The sequence below is a fragment of the Grammomys surdaster genome, unplaced genomic scaffold, assembly GCF_004785775.1.
Source record: "Grammomys surdaster isolate TR1022 unplaced genomic scaffold, NIH_TR_1.0 1129, whole genome shotgun sequence".
In the NCBI taxonomy this organism is placed as follows: Eukaryota; Metazoa; Chordata; class Mammalia; order Rodentia; family Muridae; genus Grammomys; species Grammomys surdaster.
In genome coordinates, this window is record NW_021605548.1 from 322132 (window position 1) to 338738 (window position 16607).

A 16607-nucleotide genomic window follows, 5' to 3' on the forward strand; every position below is an offset into this window, starting at 1 on the left:
AGAGAGAGAGAGAGAGAGAAAGGGAGAGAGAGAAAGGGAGAGAGAGAGAGAGAGAGAGAGAGAGAGAGAGAGAGAGAGAGAAGGAAATAAGTAAAAAAGGAAAGAAGGCAGGCAGGCAGGCAAGCAATGAAACAATCAAGAACATGATATACCTGGCTTGGAGAGGTGGCTCATCAGTTAAGAGCACTGGCTGCTCTTCCAGAGAGACTATGTTTAGCACCCACATGGCAGCTCACAACTGTCTGTAGTTCCAGTACCAGGGGATCCAACATGCTCACACAGACAAACACACATAAAGTAAAACTAAATCTTAAAAAGAAAGATGCTGAAAACGAAGCTACCATACAACTCCACTAACCCACTCTTGGGTAACCCACTCTTGGGGAGACACTGACACACTAAGTCACACCACACACAGACACTTGTGCATCCATGTTTATTACTGCACTGTTCACAAAGGCCAGAGAGTGGAACCTGCCATGTGACCAGCAACCAATGAACACAGAAAATGTGGCACATATACACAATGGAATATTACTCAGTCATACAGAACAATAAGCTCACAGCAATTGCTGGGAAGATGCCATTGGACAGCATCCTGTTAAGTGAGATAAGTCAGACTCAGAAAGATAAGTACATATTTTATCTTATATGTGCAAGAATGTTATTTATATATCTATCTGTTTTGAGATAAAATCTTACTATGTAGCCCCTGCTAGACTGAATCTTGATAGGAATTTGACTGGCCTCAAACTCACAGAGATCTGTCTGTCTGCTTCCTGAGTGCTACGATTAAAGGCATGAGCCACCAGCTTTAAATGTGAATTGTTTGACTTTTATTTTATGTTTATCAGTGTCTTATCTGCACGTATGTCTGTGCACAAATGGGGCAGTAGAAGGTTCTGGAGTCCCTAAAACTGGAGATACAGATGGCTGGTTCTAAGCTACCATATGGATGCTGGGAAACAAACCCATGTCCTGTGTAAGAGAAGCAAGTCCTCTTAAGCACTGAGCTATCTCTCCAGCCCCATGGAACCTTCGTGTAGGGGTGGGGGTCAGGGGACAGGACTAGAAAGGACATCATAGGAAGGAAGGAAGGAAGGAAGGAAGGAAGGAAGGATGGAAGGAAGGAAGGAAGGAAGGAAGGAAGGAAGGAAGGAAGAAAGGAAAGAAGGAAGGTCAGAAGATGTGAGGCAGGATAGTGCAGTGGTTCTCAACCTTCCTAACACTATGACCCTTTAATGAAGTTCCTCAGGCTGTGGTGACCCAACCATAAAATTATTTTCATTGCTAATTTGTAACTGTAAACTTGCTACTGCTATGAATCATAATGCAAATATCTGTGTTTTCTGATGGTCTTCGGAGAGACATGACTCCCAGGTTGAGAATCCCTGGCATAGTGGCTAGCAGACCTGAGGAATCCTATGAGGAAGAAAGAGACCAGATGGATGGTGGACCCCTTCTTTCAGTCATCATGCCTCTCTGACTCTCTTTCTAAAGCTAAATTCTACACTGCTGATAACGAAATAATTTACAAAATAATTTATGACATTGTGATAACAGTTCCCTTAACCAGACCCTTGCCATTTTTCCCAACTTATTAACCCTTTCCTTCCTGACAGTGCCTCCAGCTTAAAACTAATTTTATAAACTAATAAAAATAATGAAATCTATACAAGTTACTTACTAATTACCTCATAAATAATCATATTCTTTTATAGGTTGATATTTATACATATAGTCATGATTAATTACCAAAACAAACTTTATTTAGCCTCCTATATATGTCATCAAAGTTCAACAAAAAGTAAATAACTAAAAACAAACAGCAGTTTTCTATTTGGATATCCTTTAGATTGACAGGTGGTCTTCAGACACTTCAGAGATCTTCAGAGTATGGCATTTAAAATGTTCAATAAGAAAGCTTTTCATAAGAGATACACCTGCTTCTGACAGCACCATTGGTCTCCTCCCAAAGAGATAAGCACAGGAGAACCTTCACCTGGGAGTTTGCTTCAAATTTGACAAAGCAGGCCACTGGGCTGCAAACTGTCCTGGTCACTACTGCTGATAACTCAGTGTCCACACTGTGGATGGGCAGGACATTGGGAAATTGACTCACTTTCCCTAGACAAGGTAGGTCAGTTCCCCTAAATTCCTGCTCCACAGGAAAGTCTGTAAAATTTTCTGGGCCTGAAGGCCAAAAACGGATGCCCCAGTGACCACAGAGGAATCCTGTCCATGTAGCTGCTAAGCCTGTGTCATGTTTAATAGACTCAGAGCTGCTCATTCTTTACCTCACTTCCTGCTTACTCACATAAGATTTGTCCTCTTAGGTCTCATGGATTTGAGGATCAGTTTAATAACAAAAACCAAGGGCTCAGCTGCCATCTCAGTCCTCTTCACGGGTAAAGATCAGGCCTAAACCCTCACTCTCCTAAAGCTGCAACTGCTGGGTCTAGACTCATTTTACCTTATTACCAGAATTAAGAAAGATTCCTATATAATTTTTACTATTCCTTTATCTAAAGAAACTCACTTTACAATGTCTGCTCTCAATGATCAACCACCTACGACTCATGTAAAATAATTGGGTAGGCAAAATATAAAGTTTAAAGTTTATGTAAGGCCTGAGGATACAAAAGCTTCTAAGGAAGTGTTTAAGGATCTAAGAAAATGTTCGAGGGTCTAGGAAGGTGTTTTGAGTTTGGTAAATGTAAGGTAAGAAGATTGGAGGGTGTAAAAAGCTTAGACAGCACAAAAAATGATTTAAGGTGTACTGGAGAAATGGAAAGTGCTTCTGATTCTGATCCCTCTCTATATTACTGCTGTATTAAGCTTCAAAAGTTCAAAATTTTACTATTAACCAATAGAGTTCTGATCCACTCTTAGTCTAACTCTGATAAAGCCTTCCACTGTTGACCCACTATTATTGTAGTCACAAGCTCAAGATTTTAAATTTCCTCTGGTTGTTTTCTAAATATAGACTTAAAAGTGTTTTTCATCAAGAAGGCACATCTAATCCATATGCATCCAGCCTTCTGGACAGAGGAAAGAAGTCCCTCTTTCCCAATCTCTAATCATACTGCAAATCAGGATCAAGGGAGCTCTTGCCCCTTCTGTCTCACAGAAGGTTTGTCTTCCCTGAGCTCACCTTAAAGAGTCTTCATGCTTTTCACCCCAAATCATTTTCCAAGTGTCTACTATGACACAAAGGTATGAATTTACTGTCTTTCCTACAATGTGAGTTTCAGTATAGATTACAAACAATGATGTCTTAGTCAGGGTTTGTATTCCTGTACAAAACATCATGTCCAAGAATCAAATTGTGGAGGAAAGGGTTTATTCAGCTGACACTTCCACATTGCTGTTGGTCACCAAAGGAAATTAGGATAGGAACTCACACAGGGCAGGAACTTGGAGGTAGGAACTGAAGCAAAGGCCATGGAGGGGTGCTACTTACTAGTTTGGTCAGCTTGCTTTCTTACCAGCCCAGAAATGACACCATCCACAATAAAATAGGCCCTCCCTCCTTGATCACTGAGAAAATGCCTCACAGCTGGATTTCATGGAGGCATTTCCTCAAGGGAGGCTCCTTTCTCTGTGATAATTCCAGCTTGTGTCAGTTTGACACATAAAACCAGCCAGTAGAAATGATAATGCTAACCTTTCTAAATCTTACCTCTTTGTGTAAACTCAGAAGCTTCAGTGGCCCTACAGAAGTAGAGGATCATAACCTCCTCGTGACTGAAAAGGGTGAGGCTGCATGTTCCCCGGAGAAACAACGAGCCCATGGAGACTCAGACTGAGTCACTCCACAAACTGTCTAAAGAACCCACCCACAGGCTGGAGAGATGGCTCAGTGGTTAAGAGCACTGTCTGCTCTTCTGGACGTCCTGACTTCAATTCCCAGCAACCACATGGTGGCTCACAACCATCTGTGTTGAGATCTGATGCCCTCTTCTGGTGTGTCTGAAGACAGTGACAGTGTACTCACACACATAAAATAAATAAATCTTAAAAAAATAAAAAATAAAAAAAGAACTCTGCCCATATAAGCAGGATGTATCTGCATTCCACTCTTTGTGGCAGCCTATGCTCTTCACACAAGGCTAGCCCATTCATAGGACAGAAAATGGTAATCTATTTTTCTTCTAGCTGCATGCCTTCCCCTGGGGTTCCACCAGTGGGATTTTTGAAGTCTCCAGGATGACAGACAACCAATTCCTTCTGCACCCATACCTCCCGAGCTCGACCCAGCAATACCTCACCCTCCCACCTCATGCCATTCCTCTTCAGCAGGAAGCAGCCAGATCTGAACGGGAGCCCCTGTACATAAAGAGGTTGGTATGTTAAGATGGAACCCCTGCTCATCTTCCTGAACAAGCTGGGAAACCCCAACTGCTTCTCCTTTCCCCAACTCCACCTGCTCAGAGAAAACTCTGGGGTAACTTGTCATCACTTCTCATCTCAGAGTTTCCGGCCAGGGGCTCAGTTTTTGACCATGGATGGATACAGTCCCAGCTCCTAGATCACGTGTCATCACTCCACTTCCTAGAACCATGAAACCTTCTTGCTTTAGCCTGGATGTGTAACTTCCCTGACCTCCACGTGTGACATCAGTGAATCCACCTGAGAGCTGCCTCCTAAGAAACCTGCCATATCTACTTTTAATCTGGTCTAATCTGGTCTGTGTTTGCATCACTGAGAAAGAAAGCATCTATCAGGAAGAAGCTGTTGCTACTTCTACCTCTCAGCAAGCTAAGGCTGAGCTGCACTATGGAGGTGGTGTGGTCCCCACCGAGTACCAAACACTTGTCCTAGGTGTGCAAGCTCCCAGGGGTGATCATAACCTTTTGGCCACATCAGTTAGACACATCTTCTCCCTAGACACAGAGCCCAGGAACTCCCCTGTGCCATGAGACTTGTTGATTCCCAGAATCTTCCTAACTGTTGGTCACAGGAGTGAGGTGATAGCCATCATATCCATCTTGATTCTGTGTGGGCAAACCCCACACTTCCCCATCCTACTGATGATCCATTATCCCTCAGAAACGCAGCACTATGCTTTTGTTTTTACATTTATTCAATTTTTCCAACTCCTGGGTTTCATTGTATTCTAACCCTGTGACTGAGTTGGGTACTTGGTTTCCTAAAGGCTGGGGTTGGCAAGATTCTGCCCTGGCTGGAGGGTAGGACATGGAGATGTTGCTGGAAGGGAGGCCTGCAGGCTAATGAGGTTCCTGGCCTAGACTAGACAATAGGGCCAGGGAGGCATAGAGAGCACATGTGGGGCCCTGAGAGATCGGTTCCCAGTGCACCTGGGGGGGTTCCACCTGCAGCCTTAGGCCACATTCTTCTAGCAAGACCCAGGTGGGAGCCTCCTCATCCCAGCTGTCCCCAAGGAGGCCAGCAGGCAGGGACACAGACATCAGCTCCTTCCATGGGGTGCTCTTTTTCAAGATGTGTTCCACCTACCAACAGAGGAGGGTAAGAGGTTATAGATGATGCTTGTCGTTTGAGCCTGAGGGAAGCAGCCCTTTCCCCTGTCAACCTTGATGTCCCCAGGTCTCCATTCCACCCCCAAGGCCAGATACTCTCACCAACTCCAGCTGCTTTGACAGTACTGTTGTCTCCAGAGCATTAGCCAGCAGCTGCAGCTGAGTTTCACTCAGCACTGGGGAGAGATCTGGGCTGAGAGAGGGTTCCAGAATGCCCCATATAGAACCTAGTCCTCCCTTCCTGTCCCCTACTAATGCCTCCTTGGGCTGCTCACCATTCAGTGCTCCCAACAGGTAGAAGATAGGGGCTGCGAGTTTCATCACCAGCTCTCCAGAATCGAGAATCAGACACTTAAGGATGCAGCCTGCTGGGCCCTCAAGAGGCTCCACCTTCCCTCCACTGCACAGACCCTGCCCTAGCTGAGGGAGGCAGGAATAAGTGAGAGTAAGCAGGTTTGTCTAGACCCTGTCCACCACCAGCACTCTCACTCACTGAGGCCTCTAAGGCTTCCAGGCTGGTCTGGTCCTGTAGAATCCTCCTGATCTCCACTAGTAGCTGTTGTTTCAACTCCATATTTAATCTCCCAAGTTCTACGGAGCCAGCCTTCACCTCTGCAGACAGGCCTTGGAAGTCTTCCCTGAATTCTTCTTCCTCAGGGATTCCACCTGCAGAGACTGAGGGCAGTACCATCTGATGCCCATGAGGTCTTGGGGAATATTAGGAGGAGTAGGTCCAGGGAGCAGATGCTGAAGCCGCGGAGTTCCAGGGAGGTCAAGGGGTTACTGACCTGTCCTGCCTGTGATCCTCGCAAACGGGTAGCGGCGATGTAGTGCACCGAACAGATCAAATCTATGGCGCTTCTGGTCCACTACACTTCTGTTGACTAGACAACAAATCCAGATGGTGGAAGGGGAAGAGCTACTTTGTGCAGTGGCCCAGGGACCATTGTCTCAAGTCAAAGAGGGCTTAGATTTTCCCTTGGACCCTCCCAGAGCCATCCCTCCTACTAATGGCAGCCCAGGGCAGATGGAAAGCTAAGCTGGCCCAGCAACACCACCTGAATTGAGTCTCACCCATTGTGTATACATGTGTATGTGTGGTGTGTGCCCACCTCATGCCCTGAGCATAAAACACCTCAAAGCTATGGGGCATGTAAGGCCAGAGTGTCTGGGATCTTACCTGAGGAGGACTCAAAGGTCCTCTTTTTCTCATCCGGGATGAGAAGGATACCTAGCAGCAGGCAGAAGCAAACAGGTCATCAATCTCTTACCCCCAAGGCTCCTGGGACCTCATGAGACCCTGTCACTATGACCCACATCTCATTCCTGACACACTTTACCATCCTTTCTGGGAGATCATGCAACGAGATACCCACAGCATCCCCTGGCTAGCTGAAGTGCTTCTCTGCCACAGAGTCTGGACTCTAGAGACAGTCCCTTGCCACTCACCCCATGTAGAGCCAATGAGCAGTTTGGCCACTCGAAATGCAAGGACGCTGCCTGGAGGAAGGGTCACCATCTTCTTCTGCCTTTGGTGGCCCCTGCCTTTAACCTGTAGGATGAATATGTTTTCAGGGCTGTAGAGTGTACAGCTATGAGTGGAGTGTTGGTGACAGGCTTGCCATTGGTAATGGCCTCATCCAGCCTTTAGCAGTTCCAGCTAAGTGGGCAGGTGGGGCTATGGCTTGCTTGTGGAGGGGTCTCAGAAGAGTCTTCCATCACTGCCTGGGATATTGCCCCTGGCTTCCTAGATTCCTGCTGTGTGCCCAAGTAGGACAAGGATGGTGTTAAGGTTAGCATAACATACCCGAAAGAATGTGAGTTGAGGCAGTGTAATCTTGCCTGAGCCCTCCTGGCTGTGCGACTGCTTGATCTTCACCTCCTCCTTTGTCTTGAGCACCTCGGTGATGACAAACACATCATCCCCACGACCCCGAAGCTGTTGTAGGAGTATATTCTCAGGCTGCTGCAGGTTCCTACAGAAAGATTGCCAGGGCTTTCCCACAATGGACTAGCCTCCCACCCTCCCATCCTGCTAACAGGAGAAAAATGGAAAGGCTAGGGAATCCAGGAGGCTGTGGATACCAGGCTTGGCATCCCTTCAAGGGTGTTCCCAACAGTGTCTAGGTGCTTGTGAGGGTAATGACATGTTCAAAAAGGACAAGTGGATGCCTGTGTCTGTGGAGGGACTCCATTATGTACGATCCATCAATGTTCCAAGTCCACATCACCCTCTTTCCATAGCAACCAGGAGCTCAGCCTGATTCCAAGGGACTCAGGCCCTTCCTTGATATCCTGATCTTCAGGATACACTCCTGGCAACCAAGGTTTAACTTCCCTCCCCACCTTACATTGTTTATACTGCTCACTTCCTCTTGGGCTTCTCTTGTTCAGTACTGAGAGATACTGTCTCACCTTCTGATGCCCAGAACCCAGCAACTTTCCCAAGAAGCATGACTGCTCAAGGTTAGAGAGCTGTCATCCCTTCAGGGGCTCACCTTTCACTCTTCATGATATCCCAGGTCTTTGGATTCACACGCAGCATATACATACTCATGGAGGCACTGGAACTGGCAGACATTGTAGCCTCAACAGAAATTATCTCTTTTCCTATGGGTGACTCCACAGCCACACTGCCCTGAGTATCCTCATCGACATCGTCAGAGACTTGCAAGGGACCAACACACTCAGGTTCTAAAACGAGACCAGCTCTACAGTCGTATTCCAGTAGCCACTGCCTTGTATTTCCTCTGTAGTAATGGAGTTTAAAGAACTCCCCATTCTGGAAATAGGGCCAGAGGAGTAGAGCTGAAAGTGCCCAGTAAGATGGCAGGCTGGGCTTCGCCCACTTCCTTCTTCTATTCAGTCTGGGGACTCAGGATGTGGAAGAGGGGAGCGGGTAAAGGAGATACCTGGTTCTGGAGCACTGGGTTCCAGGATGTCCTTGATTGACAGGTCAACAAATGTATAATGGGGTTTCCAGAACCATGAGCTTGATAGTTTCCTGCTCAGGAGGCTGTAAGGCTTTAAGCTGATTGAATTTGGAACATAGTCCACTGGAATGAGATCTCCTCTGCTGTTGCCCACCTCCTTGAGCACACTCTTGATCTTTCTCTCAAAGGCTGATGTCATGATCCTGGGTGCGGATGGCAGAGGTCCATACTTAGTTGCCTCTAGCACTCAGGACCCACATCCCTTCAGAGTAGCCTTGCCTTGTTAGTCCTGGCACATCCTGCCCGACCAACACAACACAGAGGACACTGTTCACTCTGTGGCTCACTTATCTGTCTCTCCCTGGGGTCTCTGGGACTTGACTGAGGAGGAAGAGGAGTAGCCTATTGCAGCAGGTCCTGCACTATCCACACCACTAATTATTGTGTGTCACCCTTGCCCACCTGCTGAAGTCTAAGATACCCCATTGTGATCCCTTGCTGAGGGCCAAGGCTGGGGAAAGAACACGAGCCCCCACTTCTAAGGGACTCGGCACAGGAGCCCACAGCAAAGCCAGTGTTCCGTGGTTCCAGAAGTTGGTGGTTTCTTCCATGGCTCTCATGTACAGCTGAGTTACCTGACCTTGTTGAACCTTCATAGGTCAGAGGCCAAAACAGGCCTGGGGTAGTCAACCTGTGCAGTGTGTAGCTACTGTTACACCCCTCGGAAACCGGGTTAGGGCTAATGGTAGACAGTAAGGCAAGAAGACCCTTGGGGACCAGGAAGGGACTTGTGGGCCAGTGAATCAGCATTCAGCACAAAAGCCTAGAGAGTGCCCTGAGCTCCTCCCCAAACCCGTCTTCCCCCATCATCCCCCTGCCAGCATCAAGCACAAATCAGGCAGGTCCCACTGTATCCCTAGTGGGTGGCCTCCATACACACTAGGCGCTAGGTGCTAGGGTCTCTTCAATCTGTCTGGTGTAGTGGGGATTCCAGAAGGCTGAATCCCCAACTTAACAAGCAGACATCAAGCCCATAGAGTAGAGACCACACCAGAGTAGTGGCAGCTGGGCTTTGGCAGGGGGGGGGGGGCGGCGAGTACCAGGGTGGCTCACCTAGATCTTCACCTCTACTGAGGTATTTGGGATCACCAAGGGAAGCAAGGATGTCCTGGGGTGCTGGGGAAGGTTCTCTTGTCTGTTCAACCCGGGAGCAATGGAGCCACCAGCAAGAGCAGTTCTGCAGGTGGTGTCAGGACACAAGTGAAACCTTGAAGCTGTAGCCAGCAGTATTTAAGAAGCCTTTCTTCCTGGAACATCGGGGTGTGGCCTGCCCTAGCCTCCTCCTCCTTGCTGTAGCCCGCCTGGGCTTTCAGAAGCCCCCTGAGATCCTGGTAACAGGGAGTTTAGGTTTATTTTGGTCTGGCTTCCTACAGCTTCAAAGCACTAATTCTTTCTTAAACACCTGGGCCACAAAAAAAATCAGAATGGACTTCTCTAGAGGTTTACAACTGTGCCAGTTGCCAGCACAATCAAAATTATTTAATCAAAAGTAAATAACATCAGGCTGGAGAAATGGCTCAGCTGTTAAGAGCACAGACTGCTCTTCCAGAGGTCCTGAGTTCATTTCCCAGCAAGAACATCGTGGCTCACAAACATTTGTAAGGGGATCTGATGCCCTCTTCTGGTGTGTCTGAATGGAACAATGGTGGTGTACTCATATGCATAAAATAAAGAAATAAATATAAAAAGAATTACCACTATAAAAACAGAACAAAATTAAAAACATAAAACAAAACAAAAAAAAACTAGACAACATCAAAGGCTTGGCTGGATGGTTGTCCTAAGCAAATTGTATTAAGACTGTAAAAAAACAAACCCCGAGATGCATGCAGACAGGAAAGAGGAAACAGTAGAGCTGTTCTAGAATGCAAAGGCAGTTTTTGAAACGGGTGAATGTAGAATTACCAGGTGATCTAGCAATTGGACTTTTAGGTGCTTATCCAAAGCAGGAGGTCATCCTAGGATTGTGGCTATCAATGGGAAGTGTTGCTGAAAAAACAAACAGGAGCTCAAACAGATCAATGTGTACACCAATGTCTATGGTAGTATTTAAAGTTTATCTTGAGATTTAAAAAATGTTCATTTCATGTGTGTGAATGTTTTGGCTGCGTGCATGCATGTGCATCATATGTGGGTGCCAAGAACTGAGTCCTGGTCCTCTGTAAGAGCAGCAAGTGCTCTTAACCCCTGAACCATCTCTCCAGGTCTCCATGGTAACATTTAAAGTGTCAAGCAGATAACCCTTAATTGAACTGAATGTCCATCAACTCATAAATAGATTTTCAAAAACAGAAAATTTGTACAGTATTTTCCCCAGTTCTGGGCCCTGCACATACCAGGCAAGAAAGCCCACTATAACTAAGCTCTGTCACCAACCCACAGTAGGGTGCTTGCATGAAAACTGGGAGGCATGAATACACTTCTAAGATACACTGTAGAATGTGGATGAACTCTGAAAACATGGCCACAAGTAGAAGAAGCCAGACCAAAACGAAACAAAAACCAACCAACCAACCAACCAACCAACCAACCAACCACACACCCACCCCATCAGTGTGCAAGTTATCCTGAATGAAATCCCTAAAATAATCCAATCTGTTAGTGGTTGCCACTGACTAAGGGATGAATAAATTGGGAGAAACTCCTAAGGGTTTTGGAGTGTTGTTTTTTTTTCCTGTGGTGTGGTCAATACCCACACAGGTTTATTTATCTGTGCACGTGTTTGTTTAATTTAACTTGGAGACAGGGTCTCTTTATGTATCCCCTGCTGGCCTGGAGCTCACAAGACAAACAAGACTGGCTTGGGACTCCCAAAGATTCACCTGCCTCTGCCTCCTGAATGCTGTGCTTAAAGGCATGAACCACCTTGCCTATACATGTTTGAATATATTAGACTCCCAGAATTATGCACTTTCAAATGGCTGGAGTATATGTCATATGAATTGCTTCTCAATAGAGGCATTTATTTTAAAAGCTCTGGACTCCCAGGGGGCTGTAGAGATGGCCCAGCAGTTAAGAGCATGCACACTCTTACAGAGGATTCAAGTTCTGTTCCTAGCTCTCACATGGTAGCTAGTAAGCAAGTTCCACAGAATCCAGTGTGTGCTTCTGCCCTTCATGGGCACTACACACACATGGTACACAGATACACAAGAAGACAAAGAATAAAATAAAAATAAAGAAAAAATGCTTTAAATAAACCTGGAGTTTAATAGAAGCTCTCAATATAGCTACAGGCTCCTCAGGGCCATAGTGTTCTGGTATCAGGTGGACCAGAACTGTGGTCCTAACTTCAGCACAGAGTTCCTCACAAGCAGCCCTCCCAGGCCACTCTTAGGCTTTGGAGCCTTGTAGCTTGAGCCCTAAGTTTAACGTAGGGCTCTTGAGAGTGTCCCTTCTCCCAGGCTTGGCCATGGTAGGAACAGGCTGCTGCCAGGTCCAGGTCCCTTCATTGACATCTCCCAGCTCTTCAGGGATGGGATGTTTGCAGCCTGTCCAACCTTTGAAGACATATAGCTAGACAGAGCTGTTCTCTACCAGGACCCCAGAAATCAAGAAGCTCATACTTATTCTGACTCTAGAGATGTGCAGGCCCTCTCTATTGGAGGGGCCCATACATGTGGTGCTGACCTGGTGTGGTCTCTCCATGATGAAGACAGGGCACTGGTCTGGATGGGAGCTTGCCTGGTGCAACTCCTTGTTCACAGTTTTGGGACTTTAAAACTAATCTCAAATGAAAAGTTCTGGATGTGTTGTCTCCTGATTCAGACAAAAGGGAAACATTACATTGTACTGACAAAACCCCAGAACCAGTTCATCAGGTAGAGGGTCTGTGGACTTTGGGTTGACCTTGAGCTCTGATTGAACTCATTTGCTGGCCATGAGTCCCTGTCCATTCTGGTTTCAGCAGTAGGCTCAAAGGAGAGCAGCATTCTGTATAAATGTATGTGTCCTAGTTTGCTTCACCTGCCAGATCCCTTACCTCCCCTTCTATATACCAAAGATATCTCCTCACCTGGGACAGCCAATGAATGCAAAGATTAGAATGCAAAAATTGCCTATGTTAGATTAGCCTGTGGGCATTTCTGTGGGCCTGTCATCTTCAATGGTGATTCATGTGGGAAGGGCTGCCCATTGTGTATGCTATCATCTTTTGGCGTCCCTAAATGTGCTTGGTCTGTATAAGAGAACTATGGGAGAATAGACCTGGGAGTGAGTCGGGGACAAGCCGGCAAGCAGCTTTCCTCCTTGGTATCTGCCACAGCTTGTGTTCCTGATGTAAAGATTAGATGAGATTTAGAACTTTCACCCCACTTAAGAAACTACCATTGAGACTTTCCATTGAGCTCTCAGTCAGAGAATTCCAGAAACGCCCTGTCCTAGGAAGTGACTCAGCCGAGGTATCGGCGAGACCCCTTACCACCCCTTCTACATACCAAAGATATCTCCTCACCAGGGGCTGACATTGAATGCAAAAGACTATGGGCCCCAACAATGGGAGACAATCAACTCATGATGTGTAAAACCTATAATCTGTAGAAGTTTAAAAAGTGAATGCTTTTGCTCTTCGGGGTTGCCTTTCTCTGATTGTGGGATGGCCCCAGTGTGCTGGATAAATCAATAAACCTCTTGCACATTGCATCGATCTCTGTCTCTGTGTCTTCAGAGAGGCACATACTGGACATTAGAAGCAGTGCTCCGGGTTTTACACTGACCTCCTTCAAATAGGAACTGAGACATACAAGCCACATAAATCCTTTCCTTCCCACAGCAACAAGAAGCAAACCCACACAGTATGTGCATGTTGTACACATATGTCTCTATATCTGTATGTACTATATGGACATGTGTATGTTTACTTGTTCATGTGTTTGTACCTGTAAGTGTATATGTTCATATTTCTACAGGAGCATATGTAAGTGTGTTTATCTGGAAGTATAGATGCTTTTGTGTGTTTATGTGTGCACATTTGCACAATGTATGCGTTTGAGTGTATCCATGGGGCTTGTGCCAGGCCAGAGCTGTCCACTGCAGGAAGTGACTCCACCTGACATACCAGGTCTTCAATCTCCCCCTGGTCCTTTTCTAAGCAGTACTGGCCTTTCTGAGCCTTGCTCAGCCTTGTTCCTTATTTCTCCCTCTCCAGTTGGGCTAGCTCTAGGTCAGGGACAAGGACAGTAGTCTTTGTTTATTTGTTTTAAGACAGGGTATTTTTAGGTTTCCATGGCTGTTCTAGAGCTCACTATGCATATGAGGCTGGCCTCAAACTCATAGAGATCCTGCTGCTTCTGTCTGAGATTAGGTCCATGAGCCACAGCACCCTGCTGGAAGAAGCATTTTGAGTGCAGGGGGATCTTGAGGGTTTTCAGCAGGATGTGATAAGCTCTGCCCAACTTCCATTTTTATTTTTGTGTTTTCAAGAATTTGTATTATACTTTAAGACTCTTGGGGAGCCTTAGCTTATAGGAGACCCCTGAGTGAACCACGAGGACACATATCGATGCAAAAAGCAAGAGGAATTTTAACGATCCAATGCATTTTGGACTTCCTACACTGAAGGTGGAGTGGAGACCCCAGGCAGCCCATTTGGTCAGTTTTTGTATAGTTTAAGGGGTGGACAAGAAACACAATGTCTAGGCACAATATGATTGGCAGAACAGTGTGACTTTTAAACTAATTGGTCCTTGGGGAATGAGTGGCAAGGATCTCCCTTGTCTGTAAGTGGCAAGTGCTGGTCCTTCCTGGGTAATATGTCTAAGTGCTCTGGGCCTTTCCCACCTGCAGGTGGATTCCCTTCCATGAGTCTGAGGAATGTTAATCAGCCTCTCCCTTCCTCCTCTTAATGTTAATCCAGAAAGTGTCCCCTGACTAAGGCATGTCAATTAGACTCACCCATGGGGGTGAGGGGGAACAAGAGTTCCAAAGTTCCTCTTCATTCCCCTCTTTCTCTTTGTGCATGCTTCAATCTTGAAGCTATTGGATAGTTATGCAGCTTATATCTCTGGTCCTCAGTATCTACAGCACTTGATATCTTTGTCTCAGGACCATCAACTGTACTGCACCTATGCAATCTTTAATGAAAGCAACTAAGTAGATTTAAAATGCAAGGGCCCAAAGTCATAGGGAGGTACAAAATTATCAGTGGTTCTAACAATGTAGAAATCAAGGTAGTAAACTAAGGGGAGTTAGAAGTTAAACCAAGACTCAAACTATCTTTGGGCTTGCTTTCTGTCTCTCTCTCTTGGCTAGTCCCTCCAGTACCTTTGTCATTGAATCTTTAACTATCTTCCTCCCACCCCCTGGATGGTCTCCAGTATGTACTTCTCAATTTTCTACACCCTTAGGTAACAGAGAAAAAGTAGCTGTCACTTTACACAAATACACTGAGGGGCCTGCTGTTGGCTTCTCTCATCTCAGGAGCTCACATGTATGGAGTTTCTCACAGGACACTTCTCAACTTTGGGTGAAGGCACCCTAAGCCCCACCCTCTAAGGCTGCTTCTGTGACATGGTTTAGATTCAAAAGACCCTTGTTTCTGACATTTGGGTAATCTCCACCCCTGTGTCTCTAGGTTGGGGATATCTCAGGAGTCAAAGCCTGCTGCTAACTTACAGAGATCAAAGACAAGTTCTGGCCACCAGGCACAAGGAGGGTGTTCCACTGTAGTGGACCAAGCAACATTTCCAGTGGCTGAGAGTACTTGTCAAGTCTCTTTGATAAGGTTGTGTGGGGTGCTGAGGCTCAACATGGGAAGGAAGATACTCTGTAGTAATTTAATGTTTTTTTTTTTGTTTTTGTTTTTGTATTTTTTTTCCTTGTAGAACAGCAGGTGATCTTGAGCTTAAGGGGGTTGCTCAGGTGTCTGGCTGCTCTCCAGTTGGCATCAGGTTCAGGTGCTGGTCTGAGTTATGTGTAGTCAGGCAGTTACTCCATCCACTTCAACGGAGGCCAGGATGGTCAACAGTACCAGGAGCAGCCTCTTTTCCTTTGTTTAATCCTGTGGAAACTCTGGGGGACCTGCATTCTACAGATAACTAAGTGTAGGCCACAGTTCCTGGTGTCTGATCTGGAAAGCTTACAATACAGCCATAATATCCTTATTAGCCTGAAAAATCGTTTTCCGGGGTGTAGGGGGAAGTCTAGAGCCGGGGTCAAGGGAGTGGGGCCCAGAACAGGGCCAGGACAAGGGGCACCACCCAGCCAGTCCCAGTTTCTGAGGGCAATTTAGTTAAAGTTCTGTTTTTAGGGTTCTGTTCATACCTGCTGTTCATGTAGATGTTAATTTTCTTGCCAGCCCCAAGTTCTAAGGCTGCTTTCTGCACTGACTTGCCCGGGGGTGGGGAGTAGAAGTTCAGCCCAGATGACATTTGTGCAGTCCATCACAGCAGCACCAGTTTGTCTCTGACCAGCTTGGAGAAAACTGCTCCCATCTGTGAAGCTGGTTGCCTCAGCTCCCGGCAGCAGTCAGTAGGAGAAGTCTGTCCTCCACCCATGGGTTCTCCTTTTGGGCCAGTTAGTTGCAGCACATCAGGCATTAAGTGTGTCTGGGCCCCCATCCTGGAGAGTAAGTCTTAGCCCAACAGAGGGTAGGGACTGTCTGGGATGATCATAAATGAATGGGATACCAAGCCCATCTCTAGGTCACCGTGCTTCTGGTAGTCCCAGAATAAATACATTTTGGTGCCAGTGGCTCCTTGCAACCAAGATCTTTTCTTGGAAATGGGGCCATCTGCTTGGAGGAGGACCCAGTGTTGAGCCCCTGTGTCCACCACTTGAGTGGGTCAAAACCCCTGCTACCCCAATCACTGTCTTCAGTCAGATCTAATACCTTCACCATTTGGTTTTTTGAGACAGGGTTTCTCTGTGTAGCCCTGGCTGTCCTGCAACTCACTCTGTAGACCAGGCTGGTCTTGAACTCAGAAATCTGCCTGTCTCTGCCTCCCAAATGCTGGGATTAAAGGCATGGGCCACCACTGCTCAGCCAGGAGTGTTTTTCAAAGGCCTGGGATTTCCTGATCCCAGCTTCCATTTGTTCAGGCACTCTCAGGCTCAGCAGCTGGCTCCTTTCCTTGCAATGTGCACACTGGTCCTTTTCAAGGTGTTTTCTATCTCT

At 46.5% G+C, this 16607-nt stretch overlaps 1 protein-coding gene across 1 annotated transcript; it reads right to left on the reverse strand.

Annotated features, from left to right (window-relative positions):
• Nucleotides 1-5231: 5231 nt before the first annotated feature.
• On the reverse strand, nucleotides 5232-8633 carry LOC114634829 (gasdermin-D-like). Its single transcript, XM_028783427.1, has 10 exons — nucleotides 8414-8633; nucleotides 8000-8195; nucleotides 7309-7477; nucleotides 6951-7053; nucleotides 6682-6732; nucleotides 6290-6385; nucleotides 5995-6167; nucleotides 5777-5921; nucleotides 5604-5677; nucleotides 5232-5474 (listed from the first exon to the last, which is right to left on the reverse strand). Exons 1-10 carry the CDS (start codon nucleotides 8631-8633, stop codon nucleotides 5232-5234), a joined length of 1470 nt encoding a protein of 489 aa, XP_028639260.1.
• Between the last annotated feature and the right edge of the window lie 7974 nt (nucleotides 8634-16607).

What these genes read in the sequence shown, in the direction of transcription:
- LOC114634829 (XM_028783427.1), bottom strand. Translation starts at nt 8,633, where the DNA reads ATGACATCAGCCTTTGAGAGAAAGATCAAGAGTGTGCTCAAGGAGGTG. An exon ending in GAGGATCACAGGCAGGACAG is followed by an intron (nt 6,168 to 6,289) that starts GTCAGTAACCCC and finishes CAGTCTCTGCAG; the next exon opens with GTGGAATCCCTGAGGAAGAA. An exon ending in TGTCAAAGCAGCTGGAGTTG is followed by an intron (nt 5,475 to 5,603) that starts GTGAGAGTATCT and finishes CTCTGTTGGTAG; the next exon opens with GTGGAACACATCTTGAAAAA.